General features: G+C 43.8%; 1 protein-coding gene across 1 annotated transcript in view; it reads left to right on the top strand.

Annotated features, from left to right (window-relative positions):
* Positions 1-23,931, top strand: part of RBM17 (RNA binding motif protein 17) — a 27,279-nt gene extending 3,348 nt beyond the window's left edge. Inside the window, exons 2-12 of the mRNA XM_045072326.1 lie at positions 3,381-3,518; positions 7,296-7,412; positions 10,336-10,502; positions 12,218-12,315; positions 15,384-15,440; positions 17,051-17,192; positions 19,054-19,205; positions 20,262-20,335; positions 21,145-21,243; positions 22,326-22,398; positions 22,525-23,931. Coding sequence (XP_044928261.1) covers positions 3,396-3,518; positions 7,296-7,412; positions 10,336-10,502; positions 12,218-12,315; positions 15,384-15,440; positions 17,051-17,192; positions 19,054-19,205; positions 20,262-20,335; positions 21,145-21,243; positions 22,326-22,398; positions 22,525-22,628 — 1,206 coding nt within the window. The 5' untranslated portion in view covers positions 3,381-3,395 and the 3' untranslated portion in view covers positions 22,629-23,931. The remainder of the gene's footprint in view (positions 1-3,380; positions 3,519-7,295; positions 7,413-10,335; positions 10,503-12,217; positions 12,316-15,383; positions 15,441-17,050; positions 17,193-19,053; positions 19,206-20,261; positions 20,336-21,144; positions 21,244-22,325; positions 22,399-22,524) is intronic.

The following is a 23,931-nucleotide window of genomic DNA, read 5'->3' as shown; positions in this document are numbered from 1 at the left end:
GAAAGCTCTTCCTCGTTTTCTGTGATTAACAGATCTGATCTAGAAGCTCTGTGTTCACAGAAAAGCAGCAGATGCTGGGAGATGACATCAGTTTCTAATATTTGAAGTGTGTTTTCGAAAGTTTTGAGAACAGAAATGGAGGTTTAGATGAACATAAGATTCTGCTGCATAGTGATTTTCGAAGCTTGGGGAGGGAGGAGGATCAGACGGAACTGTCAGCAGACCGCCTTCGATTTGGAAGTGGAGTCACTGGAAGTGTGGCCCCGTGGGACCTCATTAATTCAGCTGTGAAATCTTGGCGAAATACTGGATTCTTGGGTGGAAGAACTCTGGTGGAGGAGCAGATCCTCTGTACTGTTGGACTTTCTTTTGCCCCCAAATGTGGGGAAATAATTGCATGGACGTTTACGCTTCCTGTAGGCAGATGTGCTAGTGTCCGTCAGCAGCCTGTCACCTCAGGCCCTCTCCCCCACTGCTGCTTCTCCTTCCTGTTTACCTCGTCTTTTGTTTGTGTGTGCCAAGTGTATGTCACACACCACTTGGGATTTGAAGCATTTTAAGTGCGCGGGACTGCGGCAGCAGGTACGTACACACTGTACAGCCATTAGAACCGTCTGTCTCCAGACCTTCTGCCCGTCTCTACCTTTCTAGTGGGACCTCGGGCCTTGTGTCGTTTCCCTGCTGATTCACGTGGCTGCACAGACTTGACTTAATTACTAGTATCTCAGCAGATGTTTGTTTATTTCCTGTGCCAGAAATCGGAGATGCAAAAATGGATAAGCTAATCTTTTCCCTTCATAGTTCAGTGGGTATTTGGTTAACCTATTTCCATTGGCACAAACATATTTGTAAATACCGTTTTTGATGAGGTTCTGAAGTTTTTTATGAAGAAGTTCAGGGAGAAGCAGAGTTTGGGTTGCTAACAAAGTTTGGTAATTTATCTGTTTGTAATTTCCCTGAAAGCTTCGTTGTTTGTATTTGTTTCCCAGGATGTGTTTGTCGTCCCTCGCCTTTATGAGTATAAAGAAAGAGAAAACAACTGAACCCACAGGTTAACTGGGCTTTCGTTTAGTGACTGGTTGAATGAAGAGAGCCCAGACAGGTAGACTAGGTTGGATGAAAAGTGCATGTCGTTCTTGAAGTAGTTCGAGAACCACAGGAGCAGGCAGGACATTCAGCATTGTTTTTCTTTGCTGTTGCTCCGAGTTCTTCAGATGAAATTTAAAGTGTAAGGATATGTATTTAGATAAGAACGATTCGTTTTGAATATCGCGTGGGCTCTGCAGAAGGTGCATGAAAGCCTCTGAAGTTCTCCGGTGCATTGCTCTTCTGGGCACTCGTGTTGGCCAGAAGTTTCTGGAAAGATGGCTTGGAAGGGGTTTGCAAATAGAGCATTACCTGTGCAGTTGGCCTGCCTTCCTTTTCAGCTCTGTCTGGGTCAGACGTGGTCATAGTCTGGGGAGAGAGCAGCGGACTCAGTGGGCTGGATCCGGGTGCTCCTGGGGTTTCCCAGAGTGTGGATTAAAACGGGTTCTGAAGTGGCCGCCAGGGGCTTTCCTTGCTGTTTCTTTATTGCCTCAGTGACTCCAGCATAACGTGACAATGGGCTGCCAAGTTCCTGAGTAAAACGCTCACTTTGTCTGGCACTGCAGGCAGTGGGCATTTATTTCCCTGTTAGAGACGCTGTCTAGGAAATTCTTTGTTCATGCCATCAGCCGAGCGGGTGAGTTGTCACAGAAGCCTACTGAGGAGAACATGCAAGCTCGCCTCGATTTGTAGGTGATTCATTAGAGCAGTCGGCCACCAGTACCCTGGGCTCTCCTTTATTCCCCATGTTTCTGTACTGCCTTGGGGGCCTTGCATTTAGAAATCAAACCTATTCCTATTAAGGAATAGAAGAAACCGAAAAGCAGCAACAGTTGCCTGGGCTCTGACTTCCAGGTCAAGAGCTGCTCTGCTCAGACCCGACCAGCTCTTCCGGGAGGTGGCAGGGGGTAATGTTGGTAGCCACCCCACACAGAGTGGGACCAAGGTTGGCCAGGATGTTGCGGTGGCAGGGTCTTAGAGTACCAGCCTTAGAGGACGGAGAAGTAGTAAACATGCCAGAGAGAAGTTTTTGCCCTGAGTCAGACACAACCGGAGAAGATTAAATATTTTCCTTCTCGTCTATATTACCCTCGCTTTCTGAGAGACAGACACAGGTGAAACAGGATTTGTTTAACACGGTTTCTATGGCAAAATGCTGTCTGGACCTGGGAACTGACAAAAGTTTTTGGAATGTGTCCATAAATCAGAAAGTACCTATGCTGAAAATTGTGCAATTTCGGGATTTCCGTGAAGTTTTTTTTTTTTTTTCTCTTTCCATCTGTGAGAAGGAGATTTGATTTTTTTTTTTTTTTTTTTTTTTTTAAATTTTGGGAAGTGGTCTCTGTTGTGGTTTCACCCAGAACATTGATTTTTTTAAAAAGGTGATAGTAGGGATTTAGGTTGTGCTGTTCCCATGACTAGGTTTGAAATGGGTCTTCCCACCGTGACCATGGGCAGATTTATCTCGCAGAGTCCCAGTTCTGTAGGAGGCTCGGCTTTAATGGTGGCATCTAGTAGGTTTCTCCAGCAATGCTGCGTTTACTCCGGCCCAGCTTGATAAGGCTTCCTGAGTGGGAATTCTGGCTTTTTCTGTTGTTGTCTTATGTTCCTCTGATCAGCAAGGGTATTATGTATTGATCACTTACTGTAGATTATTGATTATCTTAGTAATAGGTGTTCTCAGAGATTATAAACTTCAGGTTGGTGGAATATGAGGAAGTCAGGGTGTTTATGATCTGCTCTCTGCTCTCCTCAGTAATCATTCAGGATTTATGAAAATACAGCATCCGTGATACCACATCATGTCATTTCTGTTTTTCTTTACATTTTTAGGCACATGTTTAGATTTCTTCTTTATAAAAACATAGCTAATAGTGCTAAGTCAACCTGGTAATGCACTGTTGTAAATTTTCTACTTTTTGTTGAGACAAAAAAGAACTTTTAAGAATTGGATACATAAAATTGGCAATATGAAATTATTAGTAATCATTATATGCAATAGTGCAGCATAGATCTGCGTAGATCTGCCTTAGAGATCTATTGCATGATTTCACTCCTGAATTACTTGATCCTGCAAATTTATTTGTAAACTAACACGCGGTTCCAGCATTAGAAGGGGCAGTGATTGGCAGCATCGGTCTTGGCTTCTGTTGCTGAAGCTTCCTGGACGAGGTGTTCTCTCCCAGTACCCTTCACCTTTAAAATTCCATGATACTGAGTCATTTTAACACGGAAAGATGTGAAGTCCTTCCTGTATTTTGTGTCCTTTAAGCCTCTTCCCCCTTGCCTTTCAGCGTTAAACTGGGAAGATGTCCCTGTACGATGACCTAGGAGTGGAGACCAGTGATTCAAAAACGGAGGGCTGGTCCAAAAACTTCAAACTTCTGCAGTCTCAGCTTCAGGTCAAGAAGGCAGCCCTGACGCAGGCCAAGGTAAGATGCCCCGACGGGTGGGAGCAGAGATCTACAAAGAGCATTCCTCCTCGGGAGCACGGGTACTTGGGTTTCTCCTCTGCCTGTGTTGCAAATGCGGAGGGCAAACGTGTCTACAGGGAGAGGCCCTGCGAGCGGAGAAGTACGGAGGGAAGGTGATTGTGCTTCTCCAATCCTGGGAATAGAACTGTTTCAGGGAATCGGAAGGAAGGAAAAAGCAGGACTGTTTCCAGCAATGACCCTGGTTTTCAGGCTTCATTCGGTATGTCTGAGGTTGGCCGAAAATGTGGGTGAAGTGTTGCTTCGTTCGCTGTGTTCCTGGGTCCGGTTCTAGGAGTCTGCTGTTGGTGGTAGGTGGTGTGAGGGCGGCCCGCGGAGGAGTGAGGCTGTGCAGGAATTGATAATCTGTTTGCGTTAGTGACGGCTCAGGGTGGTCTGCATGTGTCGGCCGGATGTATTAGGGGAGGAATTGGTTGGTTCCTGTCGTATACGTGCTGGGCACTGATGACAACTGAAACTGAATGACATATAAGACATTCCGAACACAGTTATCCACTGAGTATTACACTTGTAGGAACAAGAATGGTATCTGATTTGCTTGTTTTTTAAGGCCCTTATGTTTTAGAGCATATAACCCAGTGGAGGCTGTATCCCCCTGAAGGGGGTGAATATTGTCTTAATGGGGTAAAAACTGCTCTTCTTATGTGTGGAGCACAGATACACATCAGGTACGTGAACAGATACATAGTACATCTGTGGTGAAGTTTTATGGGCAGGGAAGAATGTATTACAAAGTTTCTTGAGGGGAAACCAATAATGAAACAAGAACTTAAGAAAACCTGCCTTAGAGATCTGTTGAAATATTTACTGATAAAATGTTTGACTTTGGGGCTTCTGGATGGCTCAGTTGGTTCAGCAACTGCCTTTGTCTCAGGAGGATTGAGCCCAGCCTCCGGCTCCGGCTCAGCAGGCAGCTGCTTCTTCCACTGATGCTCCCCGCTCATTGTCTGTCTCTCTCAAGTAAAGAAATAAAATCTTTTAAAAAAAAAAAAGTTTGAATTTAGGGGATTTGCTTTAAATTAATCCACTCTTGGGCAGGGAAGGTGAGGAGGCACCCAGAACGCAGTCGCTGGTGTCACCGGGTCAGAGAGATTGAAGGATTCATGAACCTGTTCTCTTGACATTTTGTGTTTGGAATTTTACATCATAAACATTTTCTTAAAGTTCTGGAATTATTTTTCTTTCCCTTTACCACCTCCTCAGTCGGTGGCCGTATTGACGTGCTCTCGCCAGTGCTCAGCGCTGTGGAAGGTTTTTAGGGTCAGGATACCCACCGGTAAAGCAACAGTGTCTGAAAATTTTAGTTTGTTTTGTCAGCTCTTGTCATGAGGGTTTTTGTCTTTTTCATCTTCATCATGACGAGATGGACTTTTTTTTATGCCAGTATTTTTAGAGAGACAGAATTTGTTGTTTTAAACTTTCACCCTACGTGAAGGGAAGATCAGCAGAGGAAGTCTTATTTTTCCCTTTAGTTTTTTTAAATTGGTAAGTTTTTTAGATCTTTCTGAATTTCATGTAATTTTTACTCTGCACACGAGATCTAGGAATAAAGGTTCATACCGTGTCATGTGTCATTCTTCAAGGCCTGGTAGGCCCTTTAGTGAGATGGCGCTGGCCGTAAGGAGCAGTGTCGCGCTGAAGGACGTAAATTCAGTTAGATTGAGTGGATGTACCTCGTGAACAGTCTTAGGTCAGTGGGGACTAACAAAGCAGAAGAGAAGTCTGCTGGATGTACACAGATTAAAAACCGGGCTAATTCTTTAACTACCAGTGTAAATATTGTCAGCTTCAGAGATCACTTGCAGCCAAATTTTAAAAATCTAACCAGTTTGTTTTCTCCTGCCCAGTGTAACTTCAGGATCACTTCTTTCTCCAGTCAGAGCGTGTTTACTGTAGGTTAAAAACTAGCTTATATAAAATACGGTTCAGAAAATAGATCCTTTCAAAAAATGTACTAGAAAATTTAATGAAATGTATTCATCACGTACCAATTTTTCTGTGCAATTACTTCACTCACATGCAAAAGTGTGAGATGCTGAGAAGCAGGAGTCTAGACTCGGACATCCTCTGTAGCATCTGCCTCCGTTTAATTTGTGCCTGCCAGGTTTTCCCTTCTCCAGTAGAGTGATGTCAGCTACCTGGTTGTCTCCTGCGCTTTCAGATGGGTTTTTAAAAGATAGGTCAGAATAAAAACCGGCCTGTGAAATCATTTCTGCTAACTTTCTTCTATCTTTTTGAGATTGCTGTGTGAAGTTAGTATTTTGTTCTTCTTGAAGGGAAGTTAAGGTACGTTGCATTGATTCTCATAGCTTTAATTGACTAATAAATTACTCAGTACTAGGTTGGCTTAACCAAACCTGTAAAGGTGTTTGGTGGAGACAATTTTACATAAACCGGGAAGATGGAGCTGCGCTCTCCTCTGTGGGGTCATAGAAGAGTACGTGCTTTGATCATCTCCCTCCTTGTCCTCTCACCGGTGGTATTTCTTTGGTGGATTTTGTGTTTAATGATTGGATTAAGCTTGTTTGCTTAACATTGTAAGCACTGGTAAATTCAAGAGGGAAGGTGGTTTAGTTTGAGCCTTTTGTAGTAATAACAGTGAAAACCTGCAACCCTTTAAATTGCACAGGGGGCATCAAAGCTTCATAAGCACAAGACCAGATGGTCACTGTCCTGCCCATCTGAGGTTCGCGCTGCTGCCGGACAGCCCGACCCCACGGGCTGCAGCGCTGGGACCAAACGGAGCCCAGCACCATACCTGGGAGGCACTATTTTCCGAAATTACAGGGCGTAGAGTAGTAAGTGAAACTAGACCGCCAGGAAGTTATCAGACTGGTCTAGAACATGTGGCATTTTACAGGTGTCGGGAAAAACAGGAGACAGAGGCTCTGCGCTGGGAAAGGAATCTTCTAAATTGAGAGCTCTAACAATCAAATGAGTTGTGGAACTTTGGTGTGATTTGGTTCAAAAGAAAATCAGCTATTTAAGTGTCATTTTAGGGGACAGTTTAGAAAACCTGAGTGTACATTGGATGGGAAATGGTGCAGGGGATCATAGATTTTACTGGGTGCGGTGGTAGTACTGCGCCTACATAAAAGAAAGTCTAGTTTGGGGAGGTTAAAGGAAAGCGTTGTGAGTCTCCAACCTCCTTTCCGATGGTTTAGTGCGGAATACCGCGCCGTGAGGAAAATGTGGAAACGCGGGGACAGTGGCTGCTGCGACGCGAAGGAGGACGCTCCTCTTTCTTTAAAGTTTTTTCTGTGCGTTCGTAATAAAAGAGGCAGAAGTTTAAATGCGACTGGGAGGGGAAAGCTCCTAATCCGCAGGTAGCGTTTGCTGAGGATGTACAGGCACCCCTGTTCCTGGTGAAGGACTGCCACCACTCCGAGGGGGTCGTGCCGCTGCAGACGTGCCCTCCTGTGCTCAGAGGGAAAATCGGTGTTAGAGCTTTTCTCGTATATTATATATGTGCACATTTAAATAAAAGAAACTAAGCTTACTGTAAACCTTTTATCAAAATAGAGGAAATTTGTGTTGTTAAAAAAAGGCTACAGTAATTGGTATGTGATAATGGTAATAACTAAATTAAAAGGCTGTTGCTTTAAGATTGCTTTTGTCATATCTGGAGGCTTGTTACAGAGACCACGAAGCTTTACTATAAACAGTATGAGTTTTAGTTTGGAGGTTCAGTGTCCTTTTGTTTTTCCATGATTTTAGAGCCAGAGAACGAAACAGAGTACAGTACTTGCCCCAGTAATTGACCTAAAGCGAGGCGGCTCTTCAGACGACCGGCAGATCGTGGACACCCCGCCGCACGTCGCAGCTGGCCTGAAGGTGAGCCCTAGGCACCCCCACCCATGGGCTCTTCTGTTTCACCTGCGTGTCCTCAGAGCACCGTCCCCCTCAGTGGGTCTTTGTAGGCTAGCCAGTGTCCTTCTCAACTGAATTTTAAAAATTAGTATTGAATGTAAAATAATGCATCATAGCAAAATCCGAAACTGGAGAGGTGCAGAAAGGAAAACAGTAGGACTTCACTCCTACCCTCTAGACGTTAAAAACTTTAGTTTTGGAATAGCGTTCCATTCTCTGCCTCCTCTGTCTACTGTTCTCTGACTTGCTTTTCTCACTCTATTTATGGTGACCGTCTGTGTTAAAAAGTACAGGACTATATGATCATTTTAATGGTTTCAGTGTACTTCCTCAGATGGGTATACTATAATTTATTTAGTTTACTTAAAGCTGGATATATGGGTTGTTCCTAATTTCTACTGTCAAAAAGGAATGTTAGTGCTTATCGTCTTATCATGGATGAAAATAGAGAAAAGGTTGAAATTCTGTCAACCGAACCTTGATTACCTTCAGCGATTTTACATCATCTTGAAAACAAAGAAACAGACATCGTCAGCTCTGTAAACGGGTTAGTGAGGATGGGGAGGATCTGGACAAAGATAACAGAGAACATAGTTCAGATGACACAGAATGAGGGCTAAGTGAATTCAGCGTAGATTGTGGTTAAAACCACGCCCACCATCAGGGAACGTCCGTCCTTCCGCAGGTGGCAGTCAAGCAGTGTGACTGCAGGAGTGTGATGTGACTGTGCACACAAATGGCTTGATGAAAAATGACCGAAAGGCTAATAATTAGAATATGCGGTTACTGCTCTTTCTAGCAAGATCCTCGTCCCAGCCCGCACCCCCACACCCCTTAGAAAGAACCCAAATGAACCTGAGACACAGTCCCAACTGCATTGACCCCTCCTTTCTGTATTTAGATTTAGTCCAGACTGTTCTGGGTTGCAGTCTGCTCCCCTCGTTTGCCTTTATCCTGAGCCTTCTGGGCCAGAAGAACAGGTGTTGGTCCTGCAGGCTGATCATCTGTCGAGGAGGAAAGGGGTCCCTCAGTGGAGAGGTTTCTGGGGATTCTTCATCAGTCAGCACTTTCCCCACAGATTATCTACCTAATTTTCCCTGACTGCATCTCATCAAAAACTGGTTCACTGTCTTCTGTTACTGTGTCTTGATTCTGTGATATCCCCACAGCATACGAGTGTTTTAGTTTCTCCAGCGTTGGGGTGTTAACGTTTAAATTTTTAAAAATTGGACAGATTACGGGGCGCCTGGGTGGCTCAGTGGGTTAAAGCCTCTGTCTTCAGCTCAGGTCATGATCCCAGGGTCCTGGGATCGAGCCCTGCGTCAGGCTCTCCGCTCAACGGGGACCTTGCTTCCTCCTCTCTCTGCCTGCTTCTCTGCCTACTTGTGATCTCTGTCTGTCAAATAAATAAATAAAATCTTTAAAAAAAAAAAAAAAACTGGACAGATCACTTTACTCTTGATAGCATGTTGAGATGATGTCTCATTGTTCCACTCAGCAGGTTTTATACAGTAAAAGTTGTTCACTTTCAGATTTTGAAATGACAAAGAATTAACCTTGGTATTGACAGTTAGTTCTGTCTGAAACTCTGTGGTGATAGTATTATATAAATTGAAGAGTTAATTGTTAGTTTCTGTCTTGTCTGAATAATAACTGAAAGAAAATCTTGTTCATGTGCCTCTGTGTTTTTTAAAATGTCTTTTATATGAATGCAAATTCGTAACTACGCTTTGGGAACCTTTCCTTAAATAGATTTGGGTAAACTTTCCACTGTTCAGGCCTGAAGCTGATTATAGCTGTTTTTCTCATATACTCATAGGACATTGTGGTTCCTGATTTTTAGTTCTAAGGAAGCATTGAAATGTGTGTTTTCACATTTACAAAACATCAGAGGGTACCGTGTAATGCAGGAATGATGGGATTTAGATCCATTGATGGTGGACATAAGCTCTTTGTATTTATGTTCAAATACAAAATACATTTTATGAACAACTGTCCTGCCTTTGTGAGTGTGGGCAGTGTCCTTCTTGAAGGCAGTGCAGGGTGAGCCCTTAGAGACCTTAGTCCCAGCCTGTGCTTGCGTGGGGTACCTGTGGAGACCAGTTAAAGCATCTCATTCTCACAAATAACTGAGGAGGAGTTAATGCTAAGAAAACTAACATGAAAGTGTGGAAGTTTAGGTCCCCGTTTTCAGGTCAGCTGTGCTCTGTCTACCTTTTGTTTTTCTGATTTCTTTAAGGCTACCTTTTTACTCTCAAAGAGTAGCCTCAGTTTCTAAATATACAGAAAAATGCAAAATGATCTTAGTGGACCCTAAGAGAATGAATGATGAAGGGAATTCTATCTACCTGTGCCAGACTCAGTTCCTGAAATGCTGCACACGTGGAAAGGGATGTGTATTCCAAAGGGTTTCAGAAAGCCTTTCTGCTTTTATTGCGAACTCTGGATATATCATGTTTCCATGTAAGCAGAATCTAAAATTAGAATCTAAAATGACCACAAGAATGATTGTTATTCATGGACTATTTATTTAAGTTTTCATAGAGACATATTAAAATGAAAATATTCATTGTTTATTATAAAGAGTCAAATGTATTGCTTGAAATTTTAGATGGTGGCAGCTTGTTTAGGAATTGCAGCAAGATGCCCTAAGGTATTTATGGAATTAATACTAAACTGAGCGGGGAACTCTTGGTTCAGCTGCTACATAGCTACCTCGTGTGTGGCTCTGTCAGGTCACTAACCCTCCTTGGGCTTCTGTTTCCTTTTCTGTAAAACAAAGGAGGCAGATGGGTGGTCTGCAGAGCCCCTGCTCATATTCTTTGACTGTGAGTAAAATTCTCAAACATGAGGATGATACATGGTCTGGCATTTTTACCTTCCTCAGGATCCTGTTCCCAGTGGATTTTCTGCAGGAGAAGTTCTGATTCCTTTAGCTGATGAATATGATCCCATGTTTCCTAATGATTATGAGAAAGTAGTGAAACGCCAAAGAGAGGAACGACAGAGACAGCGGGAGCTGGAAAGACAAAAAGAAATAGAAGAGAGAGAAAAGTAAGGCTCTGTTTGGATTCAAGGATATTTTACATTGAAATATCATTGTGATATTAATGAGTGAACCTTTGTGCTGTCTGTAAGGCTGAAGTTAGTTTTCTTGGTTGTTCTAAGCAGTCATTGGAAGGAATCAGTCTGTTTTTAAGATTTTGTACAAGCATACCTCATTTTACTGTGCTTTGCAGATGCAGTATTTTTTACAAATTAAAAGTTTGTGGTGGGGCGCCTGGGTGGCTCATTTGGTTGAACATCCGACTCTTGCTTTTGGCTCAGGTCCTGATCTCGGGGTCCTGAGCTGGCGCCCTGCTTCCCGCTGCACGTTCAGTGCGGAGCCTGCTTGAGGTTCTCCCACTCCCCCTCCCGCTCCCCCGCCAGTAAATCGATCTTAGAATGGCAGCTCTGTATGGAGCCAATCCATCAGCACCATTTTCTCTCTCTCTCTTTCTTAAAGATGACGTATGTGAGAGGGAGAGTGTGTGTGGAAGTGGGAGGAGGGGCAGAGGGAGAGGACGCTCAAGCAGTCTGTGCCGAGCGTGGAGCCTGACAGCGGGCTCCGTCTCCTGACGCTGAGTGCAGGGGCTGGATGCTCGCCTGACTCAGCCACCCAGGAGTCCCTCAGGGCCATTCCTCTAAGAGCATTTGCTCTCCTCATGTCTCTGTTACTTGGTAATTCTCACAGTATTTCAGACTTTCCACTATCAGATTGGTTATGGTGATATGATCAGTGATTATGACTTGCTGAAAATTCAGAGGGTGGTTGGCCTTTTTTAGCAATATTTTTAATTAAGGTATATACTTGTTTTTTTTAAGGCTGAGTGCTATTACACACTTAACAGACTACAGGATAGTGAAAACATAACTTTTCTATGCACTGGGAAACCAAAAACTCTGGTTCCCTTGGTTACAATATCAGCCTTACTGTGGTGGTCTGGAGCCAAACCAGTAGCTCCAAAGTGTGCCTGCCCTTACGTTCCAGCGTGAAAACAAACGCTAGAGCAGACTTCACGTCCAGATGCAGAAAACGTGGAAGGAAGCATTCTAGGTGAATTGTTAAAAAAGAAACTTAGAAATCTGGAGTTGAATAATTGGGCATTTTTCCTGTTCTACTAGAATCATAACTATTTAAATACTTGAAACATTATGGGCACCTGGCTGGCTGAGTTAGTAGAGCATGTGATTCTTGGTCTCAGGGTCATGAGTTTAAGCCCCATGTTGGGCTGTAGAGCTTACTTTAGAAGATAAAACAAAACACTTAAAATGTTTCTTAAGTTTAACTAATTTTGAGCGAGATGGAATTTTGAAAAGTGTATATACATCTTTTATTTATATTTTTTAAAGGTTTGGGTAAAAAGGCTTTATTTGTAGTTCTTATTTTATAAATATTGAATGTTAATTGTATTATCTTTGTTGATATGCTTTAAATCCAAAGAGGTGAACATCAAGGAAACTTTTCTCTTATTACTTATATCCATGTGCCCGTTACATTGTTCAGTTTAATATTTTGGATTTTTCTCACTTTGCTCACTTCTACTACATTTAGTCTTCAGCCAGTTATTTGCACATGTGCCTCCTTCCCAGCCCCCCAAATTAATAGTTCAGTGGGAAAGAGAAGGCTTGATATTTTCTAACCAAGAGCAAGTCAAGGTGACATCCTTGGGTTCACATCTCTAAATTGGTTCCTCTGTAATGAATATTTGGTGCCTTTGTTACCGCAGGAGGCGTAAGGACAGACATGAAGCTAGTGGGTTTTCGAGGCGACCAGATCCAGATTCTGATGAAGATGAAGATTATGAGCGAGAGAGGCGGAAAAGAAGTAAGGCGTGAAACGTAAATGTCACGTTTCAAACATGGTGACATCCTGCTGTTTGCTTTTCTTGTCCAACTTGGTAAATCGTTCAGTTGACATCGATTTGGGTAATTTTCTCTCTGGAATCCCGGCAGAGCGTGTTTGCATAACAGTTTTAACCTATATCCTATTTTCACTTTGTGCTTCGAGATCACTTTCTCACGTGTGTTGCTTGGAGATCTCGGGGATACCTTAAGTACGTACCAGTTTCCTTACTGACAGCAGCATCACACAGACCTCTTCTCTGTCGCCAGCCGTGTGTCTGTTCAGCATGAGCAGAGAGTCAAGGCACTCGTTCCCACAGTTTTCGCCACTAACATGCAGGAATCTAAGGAAATCCCTTAGCTTCTCTGGACATTGGTTTCTTTCAGGGTCTGTGGAGAGCAGGGCGACAAGAATTTGAGCCAGGCACTTCATACGGCCCCTTCCATCTCTAAAACTTCACAGGCAGAATTGTCCTTGTGTTAGAGCTGAGTTCTGCGTGATCTCTAGATAGCTAAGTAGTGCTCATTCTTGAGAGAATGGATCGCTTCTAATATTAACTTCATTGTGTTTTAATTGCTGGGATTTCCTTGGTTTAACTGACCAGTTTGGTGGACAGGTTGAGATTTATTTAAGTGAGGAATGTAGGTCTTCTGCTTGTCTATGGGATACCAGGTACTGGTCGAATAAGCGCCTTCATAGATGACCTGCTTCATTACACAGCTCCAAGTTGGAGCTGTGATTATCCCTGTTTTGAAGGTGAGGAATCCAGGGCACAGAGGGAATTACTGCTGTTTAAATACAGGTCCACTGTTCAGCTTATCCAAGGTCTTCATGTGCCTGAAAACCCACGTGGTCATCTTCAACATGGGACCTAAGAGTCATGTTACCGTAAAGTTGCGGCATAAGTCCGTGTACATGAACGCGCTCGAATGACTAGCAGTTTGGCAAGCCTGGCCCTCCGCAGGGTGCAGCCAACGCTGCTTCAGGGTTTAATGTAAACTTTAAGCTACTGATTGAGTTGGAAAGGAACAAGTCTGTAGTAATTTAGAATTCTTAATCTTTCAGTGCAGATAAGAATTTAATATATTTATAGGAGGCTTACTATATGCAACCACAAAAACCCAAGTTCAGAGACACAGAGAGAAGAGATGGGCAGTTGCTAGAGGTGGAGGTGGGAGGTAGGCGAGACGGGCAAAGGCGGCGGACAGGTACGAGCTTCCGGTTATAAAATAGATCATGAGGATGTGCGTGTACAACATGGTTGTAGTTAATAAAACTATATTGCCTGTTTCAGAGTTGTTAAGAGAGTAGATCTTAAAAGCCCTCATTGTAAAAAAAACATTTGTGACCGTGTATGATCAGTGTTAACTACACTTACTGTGGTCGCAGTGTACACAAACAGTAAGTCATTATGCTGTACACCTGAAACAGATAGGCCATATGGCAGTTACACCTCAATTTTAAAAAAACATGCTGAGCATGGTCAGTCAGGTGCTATGTTGTCTTTCTAATGGAGAGGAGAGTTAACTGTGTGTCAGGCATTGTGTTAAACATTCCATATCCATTATCTTACCAACTAACAAATGTTAATTGATTTGTTTTAGAAGCCAGTGTATAGGTTGAATGTTTGTCTTAACCTTGCCAGCGTACAGATTGGCTGCCCTTTGGATAAGGAGCTGTGTTTTCTATATTAAGGACATTGTTTTCTTAATGTTAACAGGAGCCATACAGTCTAGTTTTAGGAAAATAATGGCATTATAGCTGTTCTGCATGCTGCTGTTAACAGAGTGATGTTCACATTTTAACCAGATTGATGGCAGATTTCCAGTAATCACCTGCATTTTTTATTCTGAACTCAGAGCTGATTTTTTTCAGTATCAGTCAACCATCACCTGGGTCTTAGTGACAAGGTGAAAAAGAAATGATACGAGGTATTTCAGAAAGAACATGTTTTATTCAGGTTCCTGTTTTTTCATAAGTGTGTTGTCTAGTCCAGCCGCATTCTCCGTGACGCACGTAATGCGGCTTTGGAGGAGTTGCTTTTGTGAAACCTTATGGAACGCTGGCGCCGCATGGTTTGTAATCAGTTTTTTTTTTTTTTTTTAGAGATTTTATTTATATATTTGACAGACAGAGATCACAATTAGGCAGAGAGGCAGGCAGAGAGAGAGGAAGGGAAGCAGGCTCCCTGCTGAGCAGGGAGCCCGATGCGGGGCTCGATCCCAGAACCCTGGGATCTGTAACCTGAGCCGAAGGCAGAAGCTTTAACCTACTGAGCCACCCAGGCGCCCCGTGTAATCAGTTCTTTTTAATTGACACTTTATTGTTTTGATCGTTTCACTGGCTACTACGTTGTAATATGCGTGTTAGGGTTTGTATTGAATGAAAAATTCTTGTGTCCTCCATGCGTGTTCTCCAGTTGCTGGGTGGCAAGTGGGGTCTGTTTTGGTGCTTGTGTCGTCATTGTCCAGGAAACAGGAGCAGGAATGGCGACAGCCCAGGAGCCAGAAGCACCCACCTTTCCAAACAGGTGTTCTGCTGGTGGACGCCCTGGAAGGAAGTGGGCGGGCTCGTGGGCCGGGTCGTGCGCGAGAGCATTGGTGCCACGGGCAGCTGGGTTTTATTCTCTTTGCCCGTTATTCCTCGGAAGGAGTAAGGTCTCTCACACCTACGGAGCCGCCCCGCAGGCCGCAGACTCTCAGGGGGTTGTGTTGCTGGTTCCTGAGGGGCCGCGCGCTCTGGGCGGGACCGCGCGCTCTGGGCGGGACCGCGCGCTCTGGGCTGCGTCCTTTCACCTGGCCTTGACTCATGAACTGCGTTCTGCGGCTCTTGAGTGCCTGCTGTGAAAAAGATGCTTTTGTCTGCCTCTGTTTTGCCCATTTTCTGTGTTTTTAATCCCAGACTCAGAGGTGAACTCGTAAATGTTAGCAGGAGGGACGAGGTGGCTGGTGTCCGCTCCCCCCGCCCCCCAGAAGGGGTGTGGTAGGGCACGGGCTGTGAGGCACCCGAGGGTCTCCTCCTCTAACGGTGGCTGCTCCCGTGTCTTGCAGGTATGGGCGGAGCTGCCATTGCGCCACCCACTTCTCTGGTCGAGAAGGACAAAGAGTGTACGTATCTGTTTCTTGTCCTTTGTTATTCTGACCCACATCTGGGGCCTGGTCAGGGGAGGTCTTAGCTGGAAGCAGCCAGCTGTTCTGCACGTAAAGGGTAATGGCCGGAAAACCCATCCTCTGGCCCCACCACGGAGCAGCTTCGGGGAGGCCAAGGGGGCGACCGCCCTTCACTCCTGTGCTTTGGAAGTTTTCACACCAGGCTGAGCCTTGTGTTTTATGCAGTGAAATGCTTTGCTTTTCAGTAATTTATTTTATTTTCTCTAACATTTCATAGTTGGAGTTGGCTTAGAACAAATGTAGCTCAGTTTACGGTTTTCATACTCTTGGGGTTTGGAGGCTGCTAAATTCATGGCCTTCCACAAGGTGGCAGTGCCTTCCTCGATCAGATTTTTGTGTAGTTCGTTTCCTTCCACGTGTTGTGTGTATTTACTTAGATTGCCAAAACATGCTCACCTGCTGCTTCTTCTCCCGGTGATCTATTCTAGAATATTGGGGTTGGAATTGAACTTTGATACAGCATCTAGATCATTTTTATATCCTCTGGATTGGACCACACCTAAACGATCCCAAGAAAATCCAGTCGTCCTAGTGCTTTTTTTTTTTTTTTTTAAGATTTTGTTTATTTATTTGACAGAGATCACAAGTAGGCAGAGAAGCAGGCAGAGAGGGGGGAGGGCGAACAGGCTCCCCGCTGAGCAGAGAGCCCGATGCAGGGCTCGATCCCAGGACCTTGAGATCATGACCTGAGCCAAAGGCAGAGGCTTTGACCCACTGAGCCACCCAGGCGCCCAGTCCTAGCGCTTTTTAATACCTGTTGCCCAATTTATGTTATCTTTTTAAGGAAAATAATTCAAAAGATACTGTTAAATACCTTTTTTTTTTTAGTAAAGATTTTATTTATTTATTTGATAGAAATCACAAGTAGGCCGAGAGGCAGGCAGAGAGAGAGGGGGGAAGCAGGCTCCCTGCTGAGCAGAGAGCCCGATGTGGGGCTTGATCCCAGGACCCTGAGATCATGACCTGAGCCGAAGGCAGAGGCTTAAACCACTGAGCCACCCAGGCGCCCCACTGTTAAATACCTTTTATGTGAAAACACCTGACAAACCATAAGCCCCAATAGAATCCTAGTCTGTGGGAGTGGAACCCAAGCATCTAGGTCTTTTTAAAGCCTCCCTGTTCAGTGCTCTGGCGTTATGGTCCCTGGTCACAAAGACCCTCGTTTACTAGGCTAACGAGGTAGCAAGAGTAGAATCTTCAGACCTGTACCCAAAACGCTGTGAGCAGCAGAAGAGAGTTAGTTGGGTCTGCCTGGAACATAGAGAACATCGTAAAGTTTTAGGCACAGATTGTCATTTTAGAGCACTTTAAAAGGTGAGTAACATTTCAGTAGGACGTTAAAAATTTTTTTGAGGAGATAAAAGCAGGGGGAGCAAAGCAGGAATCAGGAAGACCGTGTTCTGCCTCTGGTTTTTAAAAATGTGATGTGGTGGCTGTGAGACTGATTTCTTTTTTTCTTAACTCCTTGTAAGTAACTGATTTACTTAAATTTAGTTCTGAATTCTTTTGTAGTATTTTGGTAAACCTGATTTATTTTTATTCATTAGTACCCCGAGATTTCCCTTACGAAGAGGATTCAAGACCTCGCTCCCAGTCTTCCAAAGCTGCTATCCCTCCTCCCGTATATGAGGAACAAGACAGACCTAGATCTCCGACCGGACCTGGCAACTCCTTCCTTGCCAACATGGGGTAATGGTTCTGAGTGCGCTCACTTCAGTAGCGTGAGAAGGACGAGCCTCGGTGTGGAGTGTTGCCGGCCTTGTCAGTAGACGCAGCTTTTGTTGGGGAATGAGGGTACCCCCGAGCTTATGGGGAGACACTGGTGTATTCGGTCACAGAGCGTCCTTCCTAAGAATCAGCGCTTGAGTGCTGTGGAGGGTGTTCCGGCCTGACACTGGTAGGTTTTGGATTCAGCAGTAAGCCTTCCGATGGAAGTTTTGAATGACTTCGATACAGTGTTAGAGTCTATAGGTAGGAGCAGTTCCTGTGATAATTACTTACATTGATTTTTATAACATTTGCGAACAAAGTAGCTCTTACAAATTAGAGCTGACATATGCTACATCCAAAGGGCGAATGAAATGAGCCATTTGCTTTAAGATCGTGATTCTGCAGTTTGGGTTTAAAACACTTAGTCATTCTGACTATAATTAAAATTTGTTTGCCGGCATATAAAATTCAGTTTTAAGGTTGACTTTCTGGTGGGGCTTGAGGATTTGTTTTTTTGTTTTTTGGGTTTTTTTGACCCCCACTGGACTTGGCCTGCGTTTTGGTTTAAAGAATGTTTTATAGTGTTGCCTCTGTGTGTCTCATGCTGTGAGCTGTCAGTGAGGCGACATGACACTAAGGCCTCCACTCTGCCTCTGACAGGGCTGCTGTGACTGCAGCAGTGACCCTGAGTGCCTGTGCTTTGACTCGGAGAGCCCCGGAGAGAGCGCCAGCCCGTGGGAGTAGACGGCTGGGCCTCACGCCCTGCAAGAGGGTTTTCAGGATTTGGTCTTGTTGGGATCCATCTCCTTGACCTATGCTGCTTTCTGTGGGTAATTGGCGGTTATTAAATTACTTGAAGATGAATGTGGTTCCTCGGTCACAGTAGTCTCCTCTATGAGCAGCGTAGATGGAGAACATTTCCACTCTGGCCCTAGGATGTGTGTTGAATGGGGGACAGATAGGAAGCTGGTTCTTGTGCTGCTGAATTCCTTTTGAACAGTGATTAAGTGTTCATCAGATACCCCAGGAAGGTAGAGGGTGGCGTAGCTCAGCCTTCCTCAGGCTTCTCTGCTCTGGGCTGGCTTGTTCACGTGGAATTTGTAAGGGCAACAATAAGGTGATGCTGTTACTTGAAGCAGTGTTCTATGATTCAAGCCTTAAATAGCAGTGGTCACTGGGGCCCCCCATAGAAACCCATGAAGCACCTCCAAGTGCAGTTTGGATGCTGCATACTAAAGAAAGAGCTGTGGTCTGGGAATCGAGTTGTAGGTTCCGGTTTTGCTTGACCATTAGCACCTCTGAAAGAATTTTAAGTTAGGTGTCTTGCTTTGCTCCTAGTCAGCCTTAAGCTGGTCAGCTAATCTGGGCCTCAGTATATTTTTCCATCTGTTAAATGGATGATCTCTAAGAGTTCTTTTGGAGCTGTCATTGGAAACTCTGTTGTACTATTTAGAAAAATGTGGCGCTCTACATAGTGTGAAAGCACACTTGTAAGTAAACCATGGTCAGAAACTGTAGAGCAGGGCTGACTCTGGGGCATGCGGGACGTGCAGTGTTTTCTCACAGGGTGCGAGAGAACCTCGTAGGAAATGGGCATTTCCCTTGGCTCCAAGATGGTCTTGGGGTATCCAGGATTTCGGCAATTTTTTGTTTTCCATTTTTTTCATCCTGAACATCCCTACAGCTCCTAGCGAATGACCTGTTGGTAATTCTATGTGACCACATTGAAGCCATGTGGGATTTACGCTGTCTTCTTAGAAGGCGATCGCTGTGACATGAAACTGGTTTGTGTTGTAGCCGGTGACTCCCAGTCCAAGAGCTCCTTCTTTCTCCCTCGCAGCGGCACAGTAGCACATAAAATCATGCAGAAGTATGGCTTCCGGGAAGGCCAGGGTCTTGGGAAGCACGAGCAGGGACTGAGCACGGCACTGTCAGTGGAGAAGACAAGCAAGCGAGGAGGCAAGATCATTGTGGGTGATGCCACAGAGAAAGGTGGGTGTCCTCCACAGCCCGCCTTCCGGGCGGGGGCGGGGGCGGGGCGGGCCAGCGCCAGAGGACGCCAGAGGACGGCCCTCTCTGGAGTCCACAAGAATTTGGGATTATGGTGCATTCCAGTTCTGTGTTGTGGACACAGACCCTCCAGAGGCTCATCTGTTGTTTAAAACAGACCTAGAGATAGGAAGGTTCAGGGGAGAAAAGATGAGAGACTGGCAGAAAATAAACAGCACTCAGAGAAGTGATTTCATGCTGATTTGTACTAGGCAAAGACCTTGTTAAACTGGTGAAGTCCTAGTTAGTTTTTGGGTCATGAAGGAGCCACACACAGTTCGTCCATCTTGTTAGAGTTCTTTACTTTTTTTCCTGCCCTTTCATTTTAAGTGTGATTTCTCATTTTTTACAGATCCATCACTCTGTGAGATGTAATGTTATTTCACAGTCTGTTGCTACATGATGCCTTCACCAAGTAGCACTTGGTGTCTTATTTTCATTTGATTATTCTGTTCTGTGCTAAGGGCATATTGGAACGAGATGAACATAACTTCACATTTTGAGCAGAATTGAGTTTATTTTGGCAATGTTAGTTTAGCTCCCTTTCCTAAAGAAAGAAGAAAACTGTACCGGCAGCCCTGTCTGAGGAAGAAGTCAGCAGTCGCCCTGATTTGGGAGGTGGAGGGTATGCGCGGTGAGTCAGCCAGTGGCTGGCCAGTCCGCTGCTTGTTAGGTTGGCCACACTGCATGTGCCACTGCTCTGATCCATAAGGTTTGTGGTCTGTGCTGTCAGCTACGTGAACTGAGGAGGTGAATGAAGCAAAAATCACAGATTAGAGATGCTAAAAACTTGTAGAAATATGGCAAAAACCTGTACCAAAGCGGAGCAGATATTTTCATCACACATAAGGCTACAGTTTTGCTCAGAGACTGATTGCATAAAAGCTTATAGATGACTCTGAGGACATAAATAGTGGGAAGTACTCTTGAAATTAAATTAGTCATCGTAACTTGGACTCGATGTTCTAACACGCCCACGTCTTAAATGTTTTGCTGCAGATGCATCCAAGAAGTCAGATTCAAATCCATTAACTGAAATACTTAAGTGTCCTACCAAAGTGGTCCTCCTAAGGGTAAGAAGCAGAATTGAAACCAGTTTTCCCACCCTGATTTTTGCGTGTCTCTCCACCCCGGGCTGTATGTGTGTGCTTTCCGCCCTCCTAATACGGAGGGAGGATACAGTTCAAGAAAACCGAAAATGATTTGTTTTGCAAATGATCCTTCTGGTTAGACTCCATTAATTAAGATTGATGTTTTAGATTCCTTTTTCACTAATGTTGTTTTTTTTGCTAAATACAGTATTTAAGACCACAGTGAGTAATTGCTTTAAAATATTTGAAATTGTTAAAAGTTCAGCTTAGTTATGCTCCTGTGACTCTTTGAAGCCTAATGTATGTGTGTGTCTTTATGTTGTGTTTCTCAAAAGATTTACTTATTTCACTTGTTATTTTACAACATAAATGTATTCATGCACTTACGCTCGTTATTCACACCTGAAACACACTAACTTTTGCCTCGAGCAGTAGGTAAGCCATGTTTAACTTGGGCATCAGTCCATGTAGGACACTCTTTTTCAACTTATACTGAAAGTAGCACGTAAGCTTAGAACATTTTTTTTCAGTTAGATGAGTAAATGGAGTAAGAGTGTCCATCTGTACTCTGTTATGTGCCATGACGTCATAATTTGCTTTAATTCAGCATGTTAAAAAACGTAAATACATATTTTTATTTTGTTAAGCAATACCAATTTTTGCATACTACAAGTATGAAAATTTTCATCATGTCGTTTGGGATTGAGAACATTTGCCATCGTGAAAGAAAGTTATTCATCTCATTTATGTATTTGTAAATTATACTTGAACTAACTCATTTTTGTTCATAGAACATGGTTGGTGCAGGAGAGGTAGATGAAGACTTGGAAGCGGAAACCAAGGAAGAGTGTGAAAAATATGGCAAAGTTGGAAAATGTGTGATATTTGAAGTAAGAGGGTTTTCTTTTGATGTTTGTAACCCAAGTTGTAACTGACAGATTACCACACATTTTCAGCCAGTAGAGACAAGGTGTGCTGTGAGTGTGTTCTTAGGACCTGAAGGCGACAGATGTTCCTTAGTTACCCTTCTCTTACAGGGTTATAACAATTTTAAACATAACGACAAGAAGGACTTCAAATTTTTTTGGTGAAGAAATAAAATGTTTCATTTTATGATTGAGGTTTAGTTTGGTGATTCAGGACTGTCATGTGCCCAATAATAGTTCAGTTAGTTGGACCTGCCTTGGGTTGCTTTCATTGGGCAAGTGTATATTTAGTGCCTCCCACATGCATTTGGGCAGGAAACGTGGGCTGTGCTCTCAGTGTTGTGTTCAGTTGAAGAAACAGCGAAATAAGCACATGTAAAAATAGGGTATGTGCGGTTGCTAGACTCTGTAGTAGTCACTATAAATACAGGAGTCGAGGATGGGACTTGGTCACAAAAAATAGAGCAATCAGATGTGGGCTGAGCTTGAAACGCATGGGTGGGATTTGGATAGGAGGAAGAGGTATCCCGGAGGGGTCACAGCTTCCGGGAGCCTAAGGAGGGCTCCTGAGTGGCATGGTTGGGTGTGCTGGGAATGAATGGGAGGTGGGGTGGGGGGGCTGCTTGGAGAGCCCAACAGGGGAATTTGAGTGAATGTGAGAGGCAGTTTGAACACAGATCTTTTCTTTAAATTTCGGATCCTGCTCCGGCTGCTCTCTTGTTTCACATTCTGTCCGATGACCGCAGAATCTGTTGAGGTGTTGCTGGTGTAGGACTGCTTCAGGTTCAGAGAGCGCCCCGCTTACTTAGCTCCTCATTGCTTGCACCTAAGACAGTGCCTCTCATAGACAGATACCCAGAAAAGCAACAGAGGGTAATGGAGTTTTTGATGAAGAACAAATCGTACTTACAAATCCCTGGTGTTTGACTTGTCTTGTGTGATGGGAATTGCATTACTTCCCGGACAAGGACCAGCTAAGGAAGGAAGCACGTTCAGCTACATGTCCGTTGGTAACTTCACCTGTTACACTGTCATTTCTTTCCCAGATTCCTGGTGCCCCTGATGATGAAGCAGTACGAATATTTTTAGAATTTGAGAGGGTTGAATCAGCAATTAAAGGTAAGTGGCAGCGCTAAGTGTCAAGAATAAAAGAATGCAATTTGTGATCTTGAGCCGTAGAACACGCTCTCGCGATGCCTTACAGGACGCCTGTATTAACTGACGCTCTCTCTGTTTGTCTTTTAGCTGTTGTTGATCTGAATGGGAGGTATTTTGGTGGACGGGTGGTAAAAGCATGTTTCTACAATTTGGATAAGTTCAGGGTCTTGGATTTGGCGGAGCAAGTCTGATTTTAAGAACTAGAGCACGAGTCATCTCCAATGATCCTTAAATGAGCTGCAGGCTGAGCAGAGAAAGAAAAGGCGTCGGCCGGCCTGGGTGGCTGCTGCATACAGAGACTCTGGAAGGACTTATAAGATACATGTTGATTGAACCCTTTTTTATTTTGTGATTTTTTAAATATAGTATAAAAATCCTTTAAAAAAAAAAAACAACAACAGTCTGTGTGCCTCTCTGGTTGTTTTCTCTTTTTTTATTACCACTTCTGAGGTGACTACATTTTTTGCTAGGATTTCATGAGAACTCTTAAATGCTTCAGTGATACAGCATTTCTTGCACTAAAAAATCTAGAAAGTTTTGGGATATGGGGTTGTATTGTCATCCTTTGCTTTTCTTTCATTTTTTTGATTCATTTTAATAAAACCTGCAAGTTATTAAACTGTAGCTTCATAAATTCTATAATAAAGCATCATCTTGGCAGTCTGCCAAAGGTGAAAATGTTTGCTTTCTCTAACAGAGAAGTTCTCATTGACTCCAGTCATAGAAAACTCTTTGTGACGTGAGCTAAGGTTGAAGAATTGCAAACCTGCCATGACTGTTTGGATAAATCCTCTTTGGTGAGGTTAGACTGTGGGGTATGTGGTAGGTGTAGGGGTAGATGGGTGGAAAAACCATGGATCTAGCACTTGTTTTCAGAGACTCTCCTATAGTCTCAGTGGATGTCGGAAATGACGTGTTGATTCTAGAATTCACAGGTACGTTGTAAACGTGTGTCCAGTTGTATTTTGGAAATGGTGGCTCCTTGAGGGTCACATTTCTAGTGGCAAAATTCGCAACGACGTTAGTTCTCATATGTAATTTTGAATTTATAAAATGTTGCCACACAAGCTACTTAACCTGTACTGCCAGTTGATAGAATTCTGGAATTGTGAAAAATTGTACCTTTAAAGTGTGGTGGTATATATGGCTTAAAAATGCAGCAGAACCACAAAAAACAAAACAAAACAAAACCGGATGACTATACTTGGTACTGAGGATCACTGCCAGCACAGGACGTGTATCCAGAATACGCTGTGCCTGTGTTCCGTTCCTTGCTTACCCATGTACTGCGCGCGACTTTCCCGGAGCAGCGGCTGGAGAGTCTGTGTTGTCTCTAGGTGATTACCACATGGAAGTGTGTTGTGACCCTGAGGAGGGAAAAGCACTCAACAGTTCTTTGCATCCATGGTTTGGAGACATAAGGAATATTCTGACCCTTTTTAAAAAAGGATTTGCTCATGTTTTTATTTAACATAAATAAAAAAATAACATTTT

The sequence above is a fragment of the Mustela putorius genome, unplaced genomic scaffold, assembly GCF_011764305.1.
Source record: "Mustela putorius furo isolate JIRA1106 unplaced genomic scaffold, ASM1176430v1.1 tig00004033_pilon_pilon_pilon, whole genome shotgun sequence".
NCBI classification, from domain to species: Eukaryota; Metazoa; Chordata; class Mammalia; order Carnivora; family Mustelidae; genus Mustela; species Mustela putorius.
The sequence above is the reverse complement of the archived record's forward strand: the minus strand, read 5'-3'. Positions and strand labels throughout refer to the sequence as shown.